This window comes from Erythrolamprus reginae, chromosome 2 (assembly GCF_031021105.1).
Source record: "Erythrolamprus reginae isolate rEryReg1 chromosome 2, rEryReg1.hap1, whole genome shotgun sequence".
NCBI lineage: Eukaryota > Metazoa > Chordata > Lepidosauria > Squamata > Dipsadidae > Erythrolamprus > Erythrolamprus reginae.
Genome location: NC_091951.1, coordinates 312,437,788 through 312,459,595, shown reverse-complemented (window position 1 = coordinate 312,459,595; position 21,808 = coordinate 312,437,788). Strand labels below are relative to the sequence as shown.

At 37.1% G+C, this 21,808-nt stretch overlaps 1 protein-coding gene across 1 annotated transcript; it reads left to right on the top strand.

The window, feature by feature from the left end:
• Window positions 1-1,158: 1,158 nt before the first annotated feature.
• Window positions 1,159-19,820, top strand: CCDC125 (coiled-coil domain containing 125). The gene is given in 13 exon segments (XM_070743104.1): window positions 1,159-1,596; window positions 3,887-4,253; window positions 5,151-5,209; window positions 6,118-6,204; window positions 7,124-7,201; window positions 9,862-9,947; window positions 10,033-10,115; window positions 11,577-11,692; window positions 12,423-12,530; window positions 14,521-14,695; window positions 19,148-19,263; window positions 19,373-19,630; window positions 19,632-19,820. Coding segments are annotated over 12 exon segments (1,512 nt in total). The 5' UTR covers window positions 1,159-1,596; window positions 3,887-3,952; the 3' UTR covers window positions 19,677-19,820.
• Window positions 19,821-21,808: the final 1,988 nt, after the last annotated feature.

The window sequence follows — 21,808 nt, the reverse complement described above, 5'->3', positions numbered from 1 at the left end:
TGGCTTAGGACCAGACTTCTTACGGGACTGTCTTCTGCCACGTACCTCCCTACAACCAATTAGAGCCCACAGGGTTGGCCTTTTTCAGGTCCTGTCAACAAAGCAGTGTCGGTTGGCGGGCCCACGGGGGAGGGCCTTTTCTGTGGTAGCCCTGACTTTTTGGAACTAACTACCCCCAAGGTCCGTACATCCCCCATCCTACTGGGTTTCCAAAAAGCCTTGAGCTGGGGGCCATGAGAATTGACGTCTTACTCTGGTCTGAATAAGAGTTGATTGGGACGTTTGATGGTATGAATGTAGTGATTAGATTAAGGCAGTGGTTCTCAACTTTTCTAATGCCGCGATCCCTTAATAAAGTTCCTTATGTTGTGGTGACCCCCAACCATAAGTCTAGCACCAATTCTCCCTGTAGAGCTTTAAGCTGATTAGCAGGAAGGTCAGAGGGACACCCCCACTGTAAACACCAGATTGGTCTTTTTTGTTAAAAATACGTTCCAAGGTGTCAGAATAGAAGCTTTATTTCCTAACACCATGAAAAAATTGTCTTTTTCCATGGTCTTGGGCGACCCCTGTAAAACAGTCATTTGATCGCCAAAAGGTTCCCGACCAGTGATGGACTACCAAAATTTTTACTACCACACTGTGGGCATGGCTTATGCATTTAGTTTCAACATCTTTCAATGCAAATTGGGTGTTCTGGGGTGGAGCTCCAAATTTTGCTACCAGAATTGCTTTCCTGACCGTTCCGGTAGGAGCCCATCACTGGTCCCGACCTCCCAGCTTGAGAACCACTGGATTAAGGGTATTATTATTATTATTATTATTATTATTATTATTATTATTATTATTATTATTATTATTATATGTTTTAACTGATTCTTTATATTGTTTTTAAAAAATATTTTTATAGAAATATATACATTAAAACACAACATATACTTAAAGAGACACAATTATACACACACACAAAAATATTCAATTGAATTGAATATTTATATTGCTTTATATTGTACACTGAGAACATATGCACCAAAGAAAAATTCCTTGTGTGTCCAATCACACTTGGCCAATAAAGAATTCTATTCTATTCTACTCTATTATTATTTATTGCTGTAAGCCACTCAGTTCTCAGGGAGTGGGCGGCATACAAACTTAATTAATCAAATAATTGAAGAAAGAGAGCAAGACAGAAAGAAGGAAGGAAAGAAAGAAAGAGAAAGAAAGAAAGAAAAAGAAAAAGAAGAAAGCTGAAGTTCCCACAACTCTTAAAGTTTGTCGAGTTTGAAGACCTTCGATGTAGCCCATCAAACTGGAATAAACTATTCGACCGTCGGACATTTGTTGGCTTGTTTCCTTCTTCTGACGTGGTTTGTGGCACAGGATTGACCCTGACTGTGACTTCGCGAACAGGAACCTGCTTCCGCCTCTGTCGCATCCAACCGAGCGAGCGGTGCTCCACCTTGGGAGCGCGGGAGGCGGTCAAAAGCCGCGCTAGAGTCGAAGCTCTACCCTGAGGGAGCAGGAAGGGAGGGCCGGCGCCGAGCAAACCAGCATTGGGCTGGCAGAGGAGGAAGCGGAGAGGCCCGCATCGGACAGGTGGGCGAGAGAGAGAGACAGAGAGGCAGAGGTAGTTTCCCCCGCTGTATCCGACGCGCCGTGCGGTATCCGACGCGCCGTGCGGTATCCTCCAGGGGTAACTCTGGGGTGGTCGAAGCGGTGGGGGGGGTTGAGGAAGAAAGCGAGGAGCACATTGAGGCGGAAGCCCGGGGCTTTGGCTCTGTGGAAGCTCGCCGTCCGTGTATAATAGGAAACGTCTGGGAGGCCTGCTAAGGGAGTTTGTGGAGGCAACTTTTAAGACTTGTGAACTTCAACTCCCAGAATTCTCTGGGAGCCCTGCTGGCTGGAAAATTCTGGGAGTTTTAGAATAGAATAGAATTCTTTATTGGCCAAGTGTGATTGGACACACAAGGAATTTGTCTTGGTGCATATGCTCTCAGTGTACATAAAAGAAAATATAGATTTGTGAAGAATCGTGTGGTACAACACTTAATGGTTGTCATAGGGGTCAAATAAGCAATGAAGAAACAATATTAATAAAAATCTTCAGGGTACAAGCAACAAGTTACAGCAATACAGTCCTAAGTGGGAGGAAATGGGTCAGAGAAATGATGAGAAGAAAAAAAAAACCTAGTAGAAATAGAAGTGCAGGCTTAGTAAAAAGTTTGACAGTATTGAGGGAATTATTTGTTTAGCAGAGTGATAGCATTTGGGAAAAATGTTCTTGTGTCTAGTTGTCTTGGTGTTCTCTGTAGTGATGTTTTAAAGGTAGGAGTTGAAGCAGTTGATGTCCAGAATGCGAGGAGTCAGTAAATATTTTCACATCCCTCTTATTGACTCATGCAGTATACAGGTCCTCAATGGAAGGCAGATTGGCAGCAATTGTTTTTTCTGCAGTTCTGAAGTTGAAGTCCCTAAGTCTTAAAAGTTGCCCAGTTTGAAGACTTTTATATAGCTGGAGCATTCAAACGCACTCCGGTCGGCATACTTCTTAGGGAGCTTACTACTGGGTTGGATTAGTGAGCATTCGGCTGTCTTTCCCGACCGAGTCATCCAACAAAGAACAGGTTTAATTTTGGTCATCGGGGAGGCGATGGCAAAAACTGCACCTGTTGAATGTTTGGTTGCAAAGGTGGCTTGTAAGAAGATCCAGTGGAGTCCTGCTCCGAACAAATTATGTGCTACTGGGCATTAACGAATAAGGTTTTTAAAAATGCATATAGTCTAAAATGCTGGCTATCCAGGGTAATACAATCAGTACTGGTAATCTTAGATTTACTGTCCTAACCCATTAAATGTTAAAATTATATTATCCAGGAATAAAAGAAAAGAGTCTGCTAATGCATGTAAAACAGTGAATGTAGCAATTTAATAAATTGTGGTTTATGGTTTGTGTAATATATGAATGTTTGTTAACTGATCAATACATATTTAATTGTGATTAAATTTGCAAAGAATCAAATCTTCAGTAAAAGATTATTATTATTATTATCATTATTGATATTATTAATTGGAATTATATGCCACCCCCTCTAAGGATTCATTGTAAGAAATATGGGGTGAAATAAAATAGAATAGAATAGCATAGAATAGAATTCTTTATTGGCCAAGTGTGATTGGACACACAAGGAACTTGTCTTTGGTGCATATGCTTTCAGTGTACATAAAAGAAAATATACATTTTTTTTAATATGAAGAGGATGAATATGACTATTAAGAGGATGAATGCACGCATGCTGTTAATAATGGTTTTAGTTCCTGTAATGATTACTTGTAGGAAAAGGATAGTTTTACTGAATTAATGGGAAAAGGGCAGTGATGGTGTCAATTGACTTAACAATAATTATCAGAAAAAAAGTATTGAAAAGCATTGAGTATTTCTAGTTTGTAATTTAGGTCATATTGCTGACAGCACTTTGATGATCGGATTTTCTATTGTAGAAAAAAATAAGCACTTAAATGTAGAACTGGAATCTGTGTAGCATAATTAGATATAAATAACTTAGTGCCCTTTCTACAATTGGTGACTGCTTAAGAAAACCAGTGCTTTGGTTTTTTTCTGATTTAAGTAAACAAAGCACCTGGGTTTGTTTACTTAAAGCCCAGTTTTATAGTGATAGGCCTTTGTAATCTAAATTTGCAATACATTTTGTTTTATATGAAGTAAAAATGTTTTACATAGCTAAATAATTTTTAAAATGGAAGGTTTGGATCGATTAGGAAACATGAATATAAAGATAATGATTAAAAAATGTAATTGTGTTAGAACTAAAAGTTGGAAGCATCTTAAATCTAAATACTCTAAATTTTTGTGAACTTCTTTTTTTAGTATAACTTTACCTGAAGATTTTAAGAAAGTGTGGAAGCCTGAAATAAGAAATCATTTGTATTTCCAATGTGTGAAGCAGGCCTAATGCAAAACAAACTATGTGATGCCTTAGAAGGTGAAGATGACATGATATATGGAGATTTGGGAAATGGATTTAAAAAACATAATGGTATTTATAAACCAGAAGACTGCCACAAATATACAGTTAGGTCTAGAAGTGGTTCTGCAAGAAGGAGTTTGTCAAGTAATGGAGAAGAATACGACGCAGTATTTTTCTATTGCTCAAAATGTAACAGTTTGAATGATGTGCCAGTCAAAACAATTGGAAGGAATGGATTTTCTTTCTGCAAACAACAAGCCAGTTCTGGTAAGTTTTAATAGAGATAGAAATATAGAAACATAGAAGTCTGATGGCAGAAAAAGACCTCCTGGTCCATCTAGTCTGCCCTTATACTATTTTCTGTATTTTATCTTAGGATGGATATATGTTTATCCCAGGCATGTTTAAATTCAGTTACTGTGGATTTATCTACCACGTCTGCTGGAAGTTTGTTCCAAGGATCTACTACTCTTTCAGTAAAATAATATTTTCTCATGTTGCTTTTGATCTTTCCCCCAACTAACTTCAGATTGTGTCCCCTTGTTCTTGTGTTCACTTTACTTTTAAAAACACTTCCCTCCTGATTAACCCGCCTGTCAATTATAGTTTTAGTCAAGGAAATAATTTTGCCTGATTCATAATTTGGAAATCTACATTTTCCTAGTACTGTACTCAGTATTTCCATATTTTTGGAAAAAATATTGTTTGCTTCTGCATGATAAATAACAGTAGTCATGCAAATTTTACAGGTAGTAATTTTGCAGTGTACTGATCTTAAGCATTGCTTTTAAAATCTTAGTATTTCTTTCAGGTTCAAAGGTAAAGAGCTGACTGTTGTGCTATTATTTTAATATTAATATAAATCTCGGAATATTGGTCTTAAGCATTAAAGGGCATATGTCCTTTGTGTTTGATTTTAATTTTTATTACAATGATAATATTGCTGCCAGCAAATTTTATGTATTATGTTAAGCAAGTATTACCCTTTAAACAGCTTCTGTTATTTTATTATGTTTTTTTAGTCTTTTTTTCCCTCCCATCTGAAATAATTTAAGCAGGATTATGTTTTCCTCCAACTAAATATTGCCCACTTTAATAAAGTTGAATATAACTGATGTTTTTAAACAAAGATACACAAAAAAGTTATTTTCTGTTGTAATTCAGAGTTCAGTTCTGAGGCATCAAATGAAGAATTAAAACAACGTCTCCAAGAATTTTTAGAGGTAGGTACTACTATTGTATTGGACTTTTGACTTTTCAGTACAGACACACACAGCATTGTGTTTAGTTTTGGGGGTTTTATCTGGAAGGAAATATATACATATACATATACATACACGCACACATACACGTACGTATGTATGTATGTATGTATGTATGCATGTATAATAGTTGTGTTTTATAAATTAATAATTTTAGCTATTTTTAAATTAAGTAATTAAAGTAATATAAAATATCCAGATGCTTCCAAAAGTTTCCTTTCCTTAGACATAAAAAATATATTAATTTTCCTTTCACTTCCTCTGATAATTGAAACTCTCCAGCTACTTTATAAAAGGAGTTACACAACCTCAGCTTATCTCTGGAGTTGTTCACAGTTTCAAATTGAATTCAATATTTTTTCATTTCAGTTTTTGATGACATGGAAGACCTCCTGTATTCCAAATATTGGTGGCCTACAAAGTATATTTTTGTGTAATGAAATGTACAGTAATAGATAAATCATTTTTGGATATGGTTTCGGACTAGATTTTTGGAGGAACCTAGGAACTGACCATTTTGGAGAGTTACAGGAAACTATTTTGAATTAATAGCACATATTGTAGTTATGTGCTGTGGGGGTTTTTGGTACTTTTATGATTCTTTATTATTATGGTAAAAGATTATAAAACTAGGATGTATTTTAATATTGCTGAGAGTAGTAATGATTGCAGTAATATAACTTTTAATTAATAATTATTAAAATTGTTAATATTTAATGTAATTAATAAATGTTAAATCCCACAATTAAAAGTCTTCGGAGAGGGGCAGCATACAAATCTAATAAATTGAATTGAATTGAATTGAATTTCCACTAAAAGCTTTATACCTAGTTTTTTATTAACTGAACTTATTTTTTCTTTTTTTCTAGGAAGTAGAAAATTTAAGAGTGGAATTGGAAGCATCTCAAAGACAACTTGAAGGCAAAGAACAAGCTTTAAAAATTCTTCAGAGCATGGTAAATTAAACAAAAGTTCAAAAGGTTGTAACAATGACATTAGTATTTGTAACTAATATGTAATACTAATATTACATTAGGTTTATTTTCCTTATTTGAAGATGAAATTGTAACATAATTTTTTAATGTTCATGTCAAAACTATATAAACATAACATGTACTGTATATGATCCACTCATATACTCGTATACCTTTCATAAAGTAGTGGATTCTTCCTAATGCTTGCTTCATCTGTGTCTAATTTGAGTCCTAAGATTTTAAAACAGTCCCTTGGACAGAAAAATTTCTCTCCTGGGAGGAGGGACAGTAGGTCTGAATGCCAGCTTACAAATTCTGCCTTTTCCATTGTATCTTAGAAAAATTGCTATGAACATCCCTAGGAGCCCCCCCCCCCCTTTTTTTTTGTCTTAGTTTTTGTCAAACCTAATCAAGTTCTTGCAAAAACTAGGATTTTGGCAGAATACAATTTGAAAAATTCTGATGTAAAGCAGGCTAGGCAATTTTTTGGACACAGTAAAAACATTTTGAATTTTTGCTGTTCTCATAAATGAGAGCACAGAGTCACAGAGAGGGATAGGTAGTCACAAAGCACACATTTACCAGGAAACAAATAAGTGTTATCCCTTGTTTGGTTTTTTTTTTAATACATTTGCACTTTTACAATCTCTGGCATCTCTCCTCCCCATCTGTTTGTTTTAATTTTTTATGACATTAATTTTTATTTCAAAGCAGGAAGTATATTTGTGTCTTAATATAGTCTGTAATATTGTACTTGCAACAGCATTTTGATTTTTTAAAATATGTATATATTATTGTTTTCTGGTAGAGCAACAGCTTTTGTTGACTTATACACATTGATTTCACATTTAAAACAATCTAATATTGCATATTTTCAATTTTTGTTTTATATATTTGTCAGGCTGTTTTGGACAAAGCTACTATTCATACTAAAGAAGTATTTATAAAGTCAGAGCAACAAAAGCGAGCCTTAGAAAAGGTAAGAATTAATCTAATACTGTTCCTAAAAAGAAGAGAAGATGTCAGAAATCTATAATTATTTATCAGGCTCATATTAAAAATGACAGTTGGAACACCAAAGCTGCATTGCCACTTATTTATTTATTTATGTATTTATTTATTTATTTATTTATTTATTTATTTATTTTGTCCAATACACAATAATACACAATGAAGGTTATAGAGGATATAGTAGAGAATAAATACAAGATATAGGAGAGACTATAGGACAGGGGACAGAAGGCACTCTAGTGCGCTTATGTACGCCCCTTACTGACCTCTTACGAATCTGGAGAGGTCAACCGTGGATAGTCTAAGGGTAAAATATTGGGGGTTAGGGGATGATACTACGGAGTCCGGTAATGAGTTCTACGCTTCAACAACCCAATTACTAAAGTCATATTTTTTACAGTCAAGTTTGGAGCGGTTAATATTAAGCTTGAATCTGTTGTGTGCTCTTGTGTTGTTGTGGTTGAAGCTGAAGTAGTCTTTGACAGGCAGGACATTGCAACATATGATCTTGTGGGCAATACTTAGATCATGTTTAAGGCGTCGTAGTTCTAAGCTTTCAAGACCCAGGATTGTAAATCTAGTTTCATAGGGTATTCTGTTTCGAGTGGAGGAATGAAGGGCTCTTCTTGTGAAGTATCTTTGAACATTTTCAAGGGTGTTAATGTCTGAGATGCGATATGGGTTCCAAATTCCATATTCAGGACAGCAATTGACAGTTGGGTTTCCTAGTGGTAGATAAAACAGAGTAAGGGATGAAAGGATGATATGAATACTGCAACTGCCTTAAAAGTATGTTGCATTACAATGTAAATTAAGCTGTGTCGACCCTCCACAGGGTTTCCTCCTAAGTCAAAGACGGGAAGAAAACACATTATTGTGATTGTGAGAAATTCTCTAAACTTGAAGATTATCTTTTTTTCTCCACATAATGTACAAGGTGACACAATTTAAGTTCATACATCTGGGATTTGGTCTCTTAGTCCATGTACTTAATTGGCTGTATGATGATATAATCCAGAGGATACATTAGTTTTTTAATAGAAACAAAATATAATTTTACTAAATATTTTTTGCCTTTGTCATATTTAACTACGATTATTGAGGCAACATGTACATATGTTTGACACTACTTTGGAACCCACTGTACACTTACCAAGCAAGCTCAGTTGGTTCTGAGAATGAAAACTTTTTTTTTCTGGCTCTACTGTAGTTTATTTAAAATTGGAGGAATACTACTGTTTTCTTTGCAACACTCATCTCAGCTTGTGGGTGATCTGTTTTCCTATTGACAGGAAGTTTGACTTCTGGACACCCATCTAAGCGTATTTCTTCACTTCCTCATTCTAGACTCCACAGAAGTATGCCACAGAAAATGAGAAAAATGAACAAAATATGTAGCATACTATCATTTTACTTTCATACTCACAAGAGGCTTTGAAAAGCAGGAGGAAGACAATTTTGTGGTTTGAAGCTTCTTTAATAGCAACTGCTCTGAATTTTTTACATAGATTCAGGCAAATGCATACAACATGAATTACAGGAAGAAAGAGGAATGTTATTTATTTCTTTTAGTTCTTTTTTTATAGAGTGTTGGGTATGGGATGAATTGGTAGCAGATTTGACATCAATTTATTTTAGTGAGCCGAAGAAAACACAGCTAGTAAGGTTGTACTGATCTCTGCAAATTCAGTATTTTCCCGTTGGCAGATGCAAAGATTACGGTTTTAGAGGAGAGGAAGTGTCCGGATTCAATAATTTTAAACTTATTGTATTGAATAATGTAATGTTATTAAGAAATTGTCAAAAAAGTGTTAAGTATTTTAAACAGCAATCATAATGGGAAAAAGTGAGCACATAATTAGAAAATGTAGAAATTCTTCTCTAGTTAGTTTGTTCTGCCAGGCAATAGTAAAAAAATTCCATATATCTTCCATTGTGCATTAATATTCTTTTTTTTTTACACAGGAAAAACCATATTACACCCTAAATCAGTGGTCCCCAAACTACGGCCCGCGGGCCACATGCAGCCCACTGAGGCCATTTATCCGGCCCGCGGGGTGGGTGGGGTGTATATATATTTTATCTTAACATGCATTCAAACAACACAGTGTACCATCTAATTTTCCATGAATAAAATGCGGTATTTTGTTAGTAACTAATATCAATCATCAAAAAAGTTGCAAAAGTTTTTTTTTCTAATTTTGTCATCCAGTTACATTCATTTTCTTTTAATTAAATTCCCTCCTTAACGTTCCTTCAAAAAGTACAACACCAATTATATTTCTAACTTATTAACCATTATGCCAAAGTGCTTCCTTCTTTCTTTATACATTTTTCTATAAACCAAGAAAACCTTGTATAGCCAATCAGATGTTAACAAAAGAAAATTAAAAACAAAACATAAACATATTTGAATTTCATACTTCTTCCCCCCCCTCTAAATAGTATGTTCCCATTTTGTTTTTTACTTTAAAATAAGGTATGTGCAGTGTGCATAAGGATTCGTTCAAACTGGCCCCCTGTGTAAAAAGTTTGGGGACCCCTGGCCTGAATAATACATATCTTAGATAACTAAATCCAGTTTCACTAATGTTGAAAGTAAGACAAAAATCTTTTTTATGTTTATAGGAAATAAATGTTCTGCAGTGGGAGATCAAAATTAATCAGGAGAAATTAAAAAAAATAGATGAGACCTGGGCAGATAAATATGAGAGGTAAATTAAAGCATATTCTTTTAATCATCCAGGCAGAAAGCATATTAAAGGTGTGATTGAAATGTGTTATTTCCCATGCCAACAGAATTTATTGTGAAAATGCTGCTTTTAAAGAAACACTTAAAATGAAAACTGAGGAAATTAAACTACTAAAGTCTGAAAATCAACGTAAGTAAGCTCTGCCATCTAATATTAGAATTTGATAGAATTATTATCCAGGTTATCACAGCTTTTTTGAGGCAGTAAGCAAATTCAAAATTCTGGTATAATGTTTTGGACACTTCCACAAAAGTAGTATCAAGACTAGTAAATAACTATGGAGAGTCTACGGAGAGGGGCGGCATACAAATCTAATAAATAAATAACAGCCACAACTCCCCCCCCCACTTGATTTATTAGAAGGGAAGTACCGGTAGATAGTTTTGTTCCCATGACACATCATCTGGTTTAACAAAATGCTTTCTATTGACTTAGATTATCAGATATTTTTTTCCTAGACAAATTTTGAAATAAAGTACTGAGTTGAAGATCTATATCATTTTACTGTCTAAGAATACCCTGGGATATATACAGAGCTTAACTGCATTCTTGGAATGTAAAGATTATGAATGATGTTTTATTTATTTATATCCTGCCTTTATTATTTTTATAAAAATTCAGTGAAGTGAATATATTAATACTCTTCCTATTTTTCCCACAACATGCACCATATGGATTGATTTGGCCTGAGAGAAAGTGACTGGCCCAAAGTTACCGTCTCAGCTTTTAGGCCTAAAACTCAAAATCTCCTGGTTTCTAATCTGGTACCTTAACACTGACTAGACCAAACTGGCTAAGAGAAGGATCTTGAACTTCTCCAATCATTAGTCTTAGACTATAACTTTATGCAGTTCTGGATTTCATTGTGTGCCTGATAATGCTGCCTTTTATATTCTTTCTGAGAAGTGCAGTCATAATACAAACAATAAGCATTTCTCTCCTTGTGTATTTTCATCCAGGTTTACAAAATAAGAAATACAGTGGTACCTCTACCTAACAACGCCTTTACTTAAGAACCTTTCTAGATAAGAACCAGGTGTTCAAGATTTTTTTGCCTCTCCTTAAGAACCATTTTCTACTTAAGAACCCGAGCCTGGAAAATTTCCCAGGAAATTTGAGAGCGGCACTAAGGCCCTAATTTGAGAGCGGCACTAAGGCCCGGCCAGTTTCCTGCCATTCCCCCTAGGTTTCTCTCTCTGGCGCAGTATATAGGAGGCAGCCTCTTTGTTTTTTAGCCTTAAAGTTTTGGATTTTTTTGATTCCCCTCATTTCACCTTCTTCCTTCGGCAGCGACTGTCCTCCTCCTCTTCTTCCTCCTCCTCCCACCCAAATTCTGAGCTTTATTTCTTTCCTAATGGGTTTGCACACATTATTTGCTTTTACATTGATTCCTATGGGAAAAATTGCTTCTGCTTACAAACTTTTCTATTTAAGAACCTGGTCATGGAATGAATTCAGTTCTTAAGTAGAGGTACCACTGTATTTTCAAGTCAAAAAATTCAGCTTCTAGAGAAATTAAAGTTCTAATTTTTGGATTTTTTTAGATAAGCCATGCAAGCTACAAATAATTTCCCCCAAAAACTTTTTCAGTTTTAGAGCAACAGCATTTGGAGATGATGGCAATGCTGGATGTAAAACACCAGAAGCTTGTTCAGGATAATATGTCTCTTAGCAAGAGTGGTGTTACTGAAGTTACAAGCCTAGAAGTATGTATTTTAAATTGATCTTATTTCTTTTGGCACCATCTTATGACTCATAAAGCAAGAAATACACAGATTTATTTTGACATTAGATTTCAGTGTACATAATGAATGGAGAATCTAGCAACTGGAGTTCTCTTTTCATCCATTATGAAAAAGCAGACTTGTACACTAAGAGAATTGACATCTTCTTACCTTCCTCCATGTGGCTGGGAGCAGGAAGATGAAGCTTTGATTAACAGAGATAATATTGTAGCATATGTCTCAAGATTAACCAGCCATTATTAATCAAAAACAGAAAACTAAAATTACTGAATTTCTCTTTTGAATTGTAAGAAGAGTTGGTGGGGAAACAGTGGGACTGAACAACGTTAAACCATATATTCCATAAGATGTTGCTTGGTATGATCTGGAGTAACTAATCTGAAGGTCTATTCTGCAACAGAAAACCTTGTCAAGCATGAAAGAGATCTTCTGGATGCAGTCTAATCTGATCACAAGGTGTTAGTCCCTTTAAATAAACTTTAATGTCCTATTTAGAAAGAAAGCTAAGGAGGAAAGCCAGAAGTGCAAAACTATTGTATTTTTCAGCAACCACACTGATTAATTCATGCAAAGCCATGAAAGAGAATTTGTATATCCTATTAAGCTCCAAATATGTGAACCAGCTGGTATGTGTATTTGTCAATTTGATCTGGACTTGAAAATAATTGCTGGCATTCATTTGAATTGGAAGTTGGCAGTTCTTGGAGCCTGTGTTTGCAATGGCCTGGAAGGAGAACCCTGTCCCTGTGCCCAGATGTCAGCAGCAACTCGAAAGCAACTTCTTCAATTCAAGCAAGAGGTATGAGAGCTTGGTTTAGCACAGTGGTTCCCAAAGTGAGTGGTACCGCCCCCTGGGGGGATGACTTAGGGGGGATGGTAAGAGGCAAGAGGGCGGTAGGGGGGCGCTAAGACGCAATGTGGAAGGCAGAAAAGCATGTCAGGGTGGCGGGGAAGGCAGGTAGCAGCCTACCTCCCTTCCCCGCAGACCTTCATGGCTGACCATAAAAATGTAACATATTGAGACTGATGGAGAACAATTAACAGATTTCCATTCATCTCTCCTGCTTTTGTGAATTTACTTTTCAGTCCTCTTTCAGGCCAAAGAATACTTCCTGTTCAAATTTCTCTGTTTTTCCAGTCACCAAACAGAATTAGGATCAGTTAATACAGCCACAAGTTATGCTAATACACTTTCATCCACCCAGTCTCTTTGCCAGAAGCAGCCAGTCTAACTAGTTTTGTAGGCAATGGATTGCTTGCTTAATTTTAATCCTTTTCAGAAGGTGGGCAGAGTGACACTGTCTGTTGGAAGTACAGTATAAAGTCATTAGTGATGTACCAGAGATACAGTGATCCCCCGGTTATTGCGTCCCCGACCATTGCGAACAGGCTAATTTGCGATTTTTCAACCCGGAAGTCAAAACACCATCTGCGCATGCGTGCCCTTTTTTCTATGGGCACGCATGCATAGATGGCGCCGGGCAGATCAGCTGCTGGGTGGCTTCCCTGGGTCTTCCCCCTCTTGCTGGCGGGAGGGCGAAGCCCCCCCCAGCACCCGCTCGCCCGCCGTTCGCCCGGCCACCCGCCCTTCGCCGCTCGCCCGCCCTTCGCCCGGCCACCCGCCGTTCGCCCGCCGTTCACCGCTCGCCCGCCCTTCGCCCGGGAAGTTCGCCAGGAGTCAGCGGAGAAGCCGCGCGCCTGTTTTAAAAGATCGGAGCCGGCCTGGGGGGGCTTTCCAGCAACCCCCCGAGCCCGGGTTGGGGGCTCGGGGGTTGCTGGAAAGCCCCCCCAGGCCGGCTCCGATCGTTTTAAAACAGGCGCGCGGCTTCTCCGCTGACTCCTAAAGCGGGGAAGTTTGCCAGGAGTCAGCGGAGAAGCGGCGCGCCTGTTTTAAAATGATCGGAGCCGGCCTGGGAGATCGGAGCCGGCCTGGGGGGATCAGAGCCGGCCTGGGGGGGCTTTCCCTTTCAGGGCGGGCGAGCGGCGGGCGCGGCAGCAGCGAGGAGTTTGCGTGGGCGGCGGGGAAACCCCAATCTTCGGCTCCTCGCTGCTGGGAAGTAAAAACACCATCTGCGCATGCGCAGATGGTGTTTTTACTTCCGCAGCGCTACTTCGCGAAAACCCGCTCGTTGCGGGGGGTCCTGGAACGGAACCCCCGCAATGATCGGGGGATCACTGTATAGGGAAATGCTTGCTGGTAATGATATTTACTTTTCTACCTCTTTATTCCACCATGTTAAATGTTTTAGCTTTATATGGTCATGTAATGAAAAATGTTTTATCTTTTTGGTCATAACAAAATATATATATTCATGAAATGCAGCTTTATTAAGAAAATTAATTAGGAATCAACAGAAAATAGAAATGAAGATTGGAGTCCATAGACACTCATTAGGTTTAGTAGGTAACTAACTGTTGAGTAGCCAAACAATTTTTTCTGTTTTTGTCAGGTTTTTTCACCTAAATGCATTGTCCAGGAAATAGCTGTTATAGGAGGATTAGTAACTAATATCCATATTTGTTGAAATTATACTCTTCAAATTACAATATAAAAAGATTTTCCCAAATGAATAAGATCTGCAGAAAATAAACTAAAACAGTCTCCCCTGTACTATCAAGAGTTTTTAAGGTGTTATTTGGGGGGCAGATTATACTCAAATTCTATGTGGATTTCTGCTTAAACTGAAGAAGCAATAATCTTACTGTTTTCCAATACCCATAGATACATGGATTTCATTCATATTTTTAAAATGCAATCTAAAATTTATCTTAATTGAAAAAAATAACAGTTTGAACTTATGAAGAAGAGTAAAGAAGAAGCTTATATAATGGCAGATGCCTTCAGGATAGCTTTTGAACAGCAGCTGATGCGGAGGAAGGACCAGGCTTTCAGGTTTGCCCAAATGAATAAGATCTGCAGAAAAGAAACTAAAACAGTCAAATGGAAAAGCAGCAAAGATGATGGTAATTCTTTCCATTATATATATATTTATGTATATATTTTAGTGATACTTAAAATAATCTCGACCATATTGCTTAACATTTAAACTTTTGTTTGAAATCATTTCCTTCATTATTCAAATGATTCATGTAACTATCCATTATTTTATTTCAGTTTTCAAGACAAAGACCTTAACAAAGCCATCTAGAAATATACATGTATTAGTCTTCACCTAGTGGCAATAAGGAGACATAGTCCTATTAAGAGAGATAGAACTGATTGACATATGTAGTAGTAGTTTATCGATTGATTAATCTTGTGACCTTATCAGTAGAATAAAATAAATAAAATATACTACATAATCTAATTCTTTAATAAGAGAGGATGAAATTGAGTGATAAAATACACACAGTATATGTTAATAGAAGGAGTGAATAATCAGGAGTGATAAATCGGGGGTGTTAAACTTGATTTCACTGAGGCAGTGATTAAATCCAATTTTTTTATTATAAGTTTTGTGGGCTTAGCTTGGTGGGTGTGGCTTGGCGGGCTTGGCAGGGGAAGAATCTGAAAAATCTCCATTCCCACCCCACTCCAGGAGAAGGATATTGCAAGATTCTCTCCCCATTTCTGGGGGAAGGACATTGCAAGCTCTCCATTCCCACCCCACTCTGAATCCACCCAGAGGTGATATTTGCTGGGTTTCCGAATTACTCAAAATTTCTGCTACCAGTTCTCCAAACTATTCAAAATTTCTGCTATTGATTCTCTGATGGATTTCACCTCTGCAGTGCATTAAGGTTGTGTTTAACCTTGGAGGCCATGGGGAGCACAACCTCACTTGTGTTGGGGATCCCTCTGGCAGCCTGAGCACTCTGCCAGCGGAAACTGAGCTGAGGAGTGATGCCAGTCCCTCACTGTTTTTAGGGTGGCCCCGCAGGCCAGATCTAAGCATCCGATGGCCTGAATCTGGTCCCTGGGTCTTGATTTTGATACCCCTGAGATAAATGCAGCTGCGAGAGCAATCATGGGATTTCCCAAATATGTCCATGTTTCTCCAACACTCCGCAGGCTGCATTGGTTGCCGATCAGTTTCCAGTCACAATTCAAAGTGTTGGTTATGACCTATAAAGCCCTTCATGGCACCGGGCCAGAATATCTCAGGGACCGCCTTCTGCTGCACGAATCCCAGCGACCAGTTAGGTCCCACAGAGTGGGTCTTCTCTGGGTCCCGTCAACCAAACAATGTCACTTGGCAGGACCCAGAGGAAGAGCCTTCTCTGTGGCGGCCCCGACCCTCTGGAACCAACTCCCCCCAGAGATTAGAATTGCCCCCACCTTCCTTGCCTTTCGTAAGCTGCTTAAAACCCACCTCTGCCGCCAGGCATGGGGGAACTAAGATACACTTTCCCCCTAGGCCTTCACATGGTATGTTTGTATGTATGATTGGTCTTTATATAATGGGTTTTAACTGCTTTTTTAGTATTGGATTTTGTTGTACTGTTTTACTGCTGTTGTTAGCCGCCCCGAGTCTGCCGAGAGGGGTGGCATACAAATCCAAAAAATAATAATAATAAATGAATGTCCATTACAGGGTACTCCAATTTGTTCAGTGCATTGGGTCGTTAGGATCACTGCCTTAGTTATAAACATACCAGTTCTGCGCATAAAAAGTGGATATAGAGTCTACTCCTATTAAAACACCATGTTTATTGTTAATTTTCTTTCTAAAATATTTCATTTTTTTTTCAATTGAGTTGTACAGCCTGTAGATAAAATCAAAAATGAAAAACATTCTGAAGAATTCTAAAAAATCTTGGTTTGATTTTTTATCTCAAAACCTGACATTTTAACAGGGTGTATAGCCTTTTTATATCCACTGAATGTACATTTGAACCCAGGAGGAAATAGTACAGTCTGTGATTTTGATACCAGTGGGATGTTCTTTCCAATAGGAATAAATAGTTAAGCCTAATGGGGGCATAACTGACATAACTGACAATCAAACAAAATATGTGAAATATTTTATGTGGGTAAGATACTACATATTCAACTTCTCTCATAATATGGAAAGTGATAAAAGTGCCCATATTTGACCATGGAGTCTAAGAACTCAAATCTTACTCTAGAATAGGCCCTTTCTTAAAATTTGTGACAGACTGAGTGATAGGTATTTTTCATGTTGAAAAATAGTTATATTCTTAGCCAACCAACCCAATTATTCTATCTCAGTTTGTCCACTAATATCTATGACTACTCGTTTAAAAAAATTCCTTGCCTGGGAGGCCATTGATGGTGGATAGAAAACCCAAGTTGTGAAATAATTTTGGAAAGTTGGAAAGACTCAGAAGTTGGGCTGATCACACTTATCTGTTTGGTTATAGCATATTTTGGAAAGTGTCAAAGTCCGTTGAATGGGTTTTCTGTACAGATGTAAAAAAATAATTATTAAATGGCTGCATAAGGAATGGATTCCTGTTTCTAATGTGACCACAGAAGTAGATATACAGTAGTCCCTCGCTATACCGCGCTTCACCTACTGCGGCTTCACTTCATCGCGGGTTTCTGAGGAAGTCGATCGGCAGATTTAAACAGCCCGCCGAACTCGATCGGCAGGTTTTTCAAAAAAAAAAAAATCTAAAATTGTAAATACTGTATTTAAATACTGTATCTAAAATAAATACTGTGTGGGAAGGGTTTATAAACACTTAAAACAATGAAAACTTATCAAACAATTACAATATAAATACTTAAATAAGTACTATCAGTCGATAAATTCCCCATCGCGGATTTCACCTATCGCGGCCAGGTCTGGAACGTAACACCAGCGATAGGTGAGGGACTACTGTATTCTTGATTCATCTGATTATTTAATGGCTGATTTGATGTAGAAATACTATATCTCAAATAGAATAGCATAGGTATAACTCACCACAAAAGATAATGCATTAATTCACATAGCATGGCCATTCTGTAGATTAATTATCAAGGTATGTTTCAGAATTATGTCATCTGCTATTCTCTAGCATTAGTAGGTATAGCAGCCTTTGTTGCCTTGGATAGTTTCTACAACTTTTTGCCTAGTTCTGCTTAAGCACTGCAGTAAATAGGGCAAGTGATGTCATCTAAAGCAGTGTTTTTCAACCAGTGTGCCGTGGCACACTAGTGTGCCGCGAGACATAGTCAGGTGTGCCGCGAAGCTCAGAGAGAGAAAGAAAACAAGAGAAAGAAAGAGAAAGAAAGAGCAAGAGAGAGAGAAAGAAAACGAGAGAAAGCAAGCAAGAGAGAAAGCAAGCAAGAGAAAGAAAGAAAACAAGAGAAAGAAAGAGAAAGAAAGAGCAAGAGAGAGAGAAAGAAAACGAGAGAAAGCAAGCAAGAGAGAAAGCAAGCAAGAGAGAAAGAAAGAAAGCAAGAGAGAAAGAAAACAAGAGAAAGAAAGAGAAAGAAAGAGCAAGAGAGAGAGAAAGAAAATGAGAGAAAGCAAGCAAGAGAGAAAGAAAGAAAGCAAGAGAGAGAAAGAAAACAAGAGAAAGAGAAAGAAAGAGCAAGAGAGAGAGAAAGAAAACAAGAGAAAGCAAGCGAGAGAAAGCAAGCAAGAGAGAAAGAAAGAAAGCAAGAGAGAGAGAAAGAGAACGAGAGAAAGAAAGCAAGAGAGAGAAAGAGAGAGAAAGAAAGAGTGAGAGAAAGACATACAGGGAAGTAGGGAGGGAGAGAGAAAGAGCAAAAATTAGGAAAGAAGGAAGAGAGAAAGAAAGAGGGATGGGGAGAGAGAGAAAAAAAGAGGGAGAGAAAGAGGGAGAGAGAAATAGAGCGAAAGGGAGGAAGAGAGAGAATTTTTTTGTCCAAACTTTTTTTAGCTGCCCCCCCCCTCAATGTGCCCCATGGTTTTGTAAATGTAAAAAATGTGCCGAGGTTCAAAAAAGGTTAAAAATCACTGATCTAGAGGGCCCTAGTAGAAGTTTTTAAGTCTTTGTTTTGGATTGTAGATGATTAAAATATTAAACGACACCCTACTCCAGTGACTCATAATTTCCTATAACACAGATAATAGGATTGGGAATATGTTTTAGAATATAGTACCTAGAAATGTTGTACATAATTTATGTCTTACAAAAGCTTCATCTAAGTCAGGGATTCTTAACTTGGTGATAGATTTTAGGTTTGCAAACTTGGATAAGAATTTATTTTTCATTTTCACTAGTTTTTAATTGTAATAGATTTCACCAGACTTTCAAAAGGGTTCATGGCACACAAAAAGGAGGCCCCATGATATAAATGATTGTTAAGAAGGTATTGATTTCATCAAGATACGTTTTTCCTTGTTCAATGCACATACAAATCTATTTTAATTTATTTTAGTCACCTAGACTCATATGGTCAAATGGGCAGCCATATAAATATGTAAAGTTTTCAATATCTAGATTTCTCCTCCCCCATGATAATCCCCCCATATTTTTTTCTTTCCTTGCTTCAAGAAAAAAGAAAAGGCTTGGGAGAAAAATTGATGGGCATGCTTGCTTCTGCTCCCGAGAGTAAGAAAGTAGAAAAACTGGATAATCCACTGGAGATAATTAGGACATTAACAGACCTGGTTGGTATCTCTTATATAATTTCAGTGTCTATATTAATACTATATGCCTCAACAGATAGACCACACTGTTAGACAGCAACACTTATTTTTATTTTCTTTTATGTTATAGCTGAACGATAAGGAGGAGATGTTGGCTCATCAAAGGAAGGTTAGTTATATGCTTGCTCGAACACTGGAAGATAAAGAAAATGCTTTGCAGCAAAGGAAAGAAAGTACATTTTCAGAGGAAAATGTTACTTTTAAGAACAGTCAGTGCGAGAAAGAGTTAAAACCCCAAGAATGGATTTTTCCTGAATGTTCGTGTTGTCACGATGGCTTTTCTTCGGCTCCCAATACAAACCCCAGCAGAATGCCAACGTCTTGTTCCACAGGATCTGAAGAAAATAAACACCACCACTTCAAAGAGACAGTGAATATAAAATAATATACTGCTTTTGGGGGGAAATGTAGATCTGTGTGTAAAAATGACAACTTCCTTAACATTTTGTTTCATAATTTTGGATTTTTAAAAATATTTTTTTTAATTACAATTACAAAATAAACATTCCATTCATCCATCTTTTACAGTATTTTGTATTGATTAGATTTGTATGCCGCCCCTCTCCGTAGACTCGGGGCGGCTAACAACAGTAAAAAAACAACGTAAACAAATCTAATATTAAAAAATCTAAAAACCCCAATTTAAGAGATTAGTCATACATGCAGTCATACCATACATAAATTTTATAAGCCTAGGGGAAGGGAATATTTCAATTCCCCCATGCCTGACGACAGATGTGGGTTTTTAAGAGCTTACGGAAGGCAAGGAGGGTGGGGGCAACTCTGATATCTGGGGGGAGTTGGTTCCATAGGGTCGGGGCCACCACAGAGAAGGCTCTTCCCCTGGGTCCTGCCAAACGACATTGTTTAGTGCTGTTTAGTGTCGTCTGGTTACAAATCTCTCTGTGTGACATCCTCGTCCCTTTACCATTTCATTTTCATTTATAATATTTCACTAAATTCTAAGTATTCAAAAATGTAAATATTTTAAAGTTCTCCATTTTCATAATACATACTTTATTAACATTATACATTTTTATTCTTATTTCTTATAGCCTATCTATTCTTTTATTTAGGTCTTTATCTTAACACACACACACATCCACTGAATGTACATTTGAGGCCAGGAGGAAATATTACATTCTCATCATTAGGAATCTCTCCACTTTTCCAATGTTATGCAAATATAATTCTGGCTGCGGTTAACACATGTATAATCAAATAATACGTTCATTTTTTGATAAATTTAAGGTAAAATTCCTAACAAAAATATTTCTGGTTTCAATTTAACATATTGTTGTAGCATTTCTTCCAACCATATCTTAATTTTTGTTCAATTTTTTTTGCTTCTCCACCTGTCCACCACATATGATAGTGTTAGCATATGGCATTGAAAAGGGGGATGGAATGTTGAGAGAGAGCTAATTTGAATACTGGCATGTGGTCAGTTTTGGCAGTTGGAAGATAGAATTATTTGGGGATTCGTATGCTGGTGAATCTCCATCATAGAGAGCAGATGTATACAGAAATATAGTTATACTGTCAAGTTGTTTATTTGTGTAAGTATGAAACCTGTTCAATGATAAAAGAAGAAATAAAACCATAAGTTTTATATTGGAGTCACTGCATTTGTACCCGATATAACATAGAAGCACGGTTCTGCTATGAACCGGCACTGCTGGATGAAGTGAAGAACATCTCTTATAACAATAAATCATATAGAAATCCAACAATAAGATCTTAGCATTTGGTAGCATTTCTGCATTTCTGTGATTTGTCCTTAAACATTCTCGCCAATCTCACCGGTGGTAGATGCCATTTGTAAAACATCTTATATAAATTCTCTTTATATGCAGTGGACATTATTAATTTATAGTTTTTATCCCACACTTACTGCCATTTATCCAGTTCTATTGTATAACCTATGCTATCATTGTTGCTTTTACTTGTTTTATCAATGCATATTTAATTGGTTAATATTACCTAACCAACCAAGTCATCAATCTAACCAATAAAAAGTATCAGATCAGTAAAAATATATATCAAATAATAATATAATCAATCTATAGTTAATCAATGCCTGAATTATTAATTGTTCAATTGATAATCATTCAATGCTTTAATTTAATTATTTAATTTAATTTGTTTATTCAATTCAAAATTTTATGCCGCCCTTCTCCTTAGATTCAGGGCGGCTTACAACATGTTAGCAATAGCACTTTTTAAAGGAGCCGGCATATTGCCCCCACAATCCTGGTCCTTATTTTACCCACCTTGGAAGAATGGAAGGCTGAGTCAACCTTGAGACAGTGGTGAGATCTGAACCGCTGACCTGCAGACCTAGCAGTCAGTTTTAGTGGCCTGCAGTACTGTACTCTACCCACTGCGCCACCTCGGCTCGTTAATTTATTTGACTTATATGCCGCCTAATCCCCTGGGACTCAGGGCGGCTTACAACATATAAAATAATACAGAGATATAATGAGAAGTCAAATATAAAACAGTA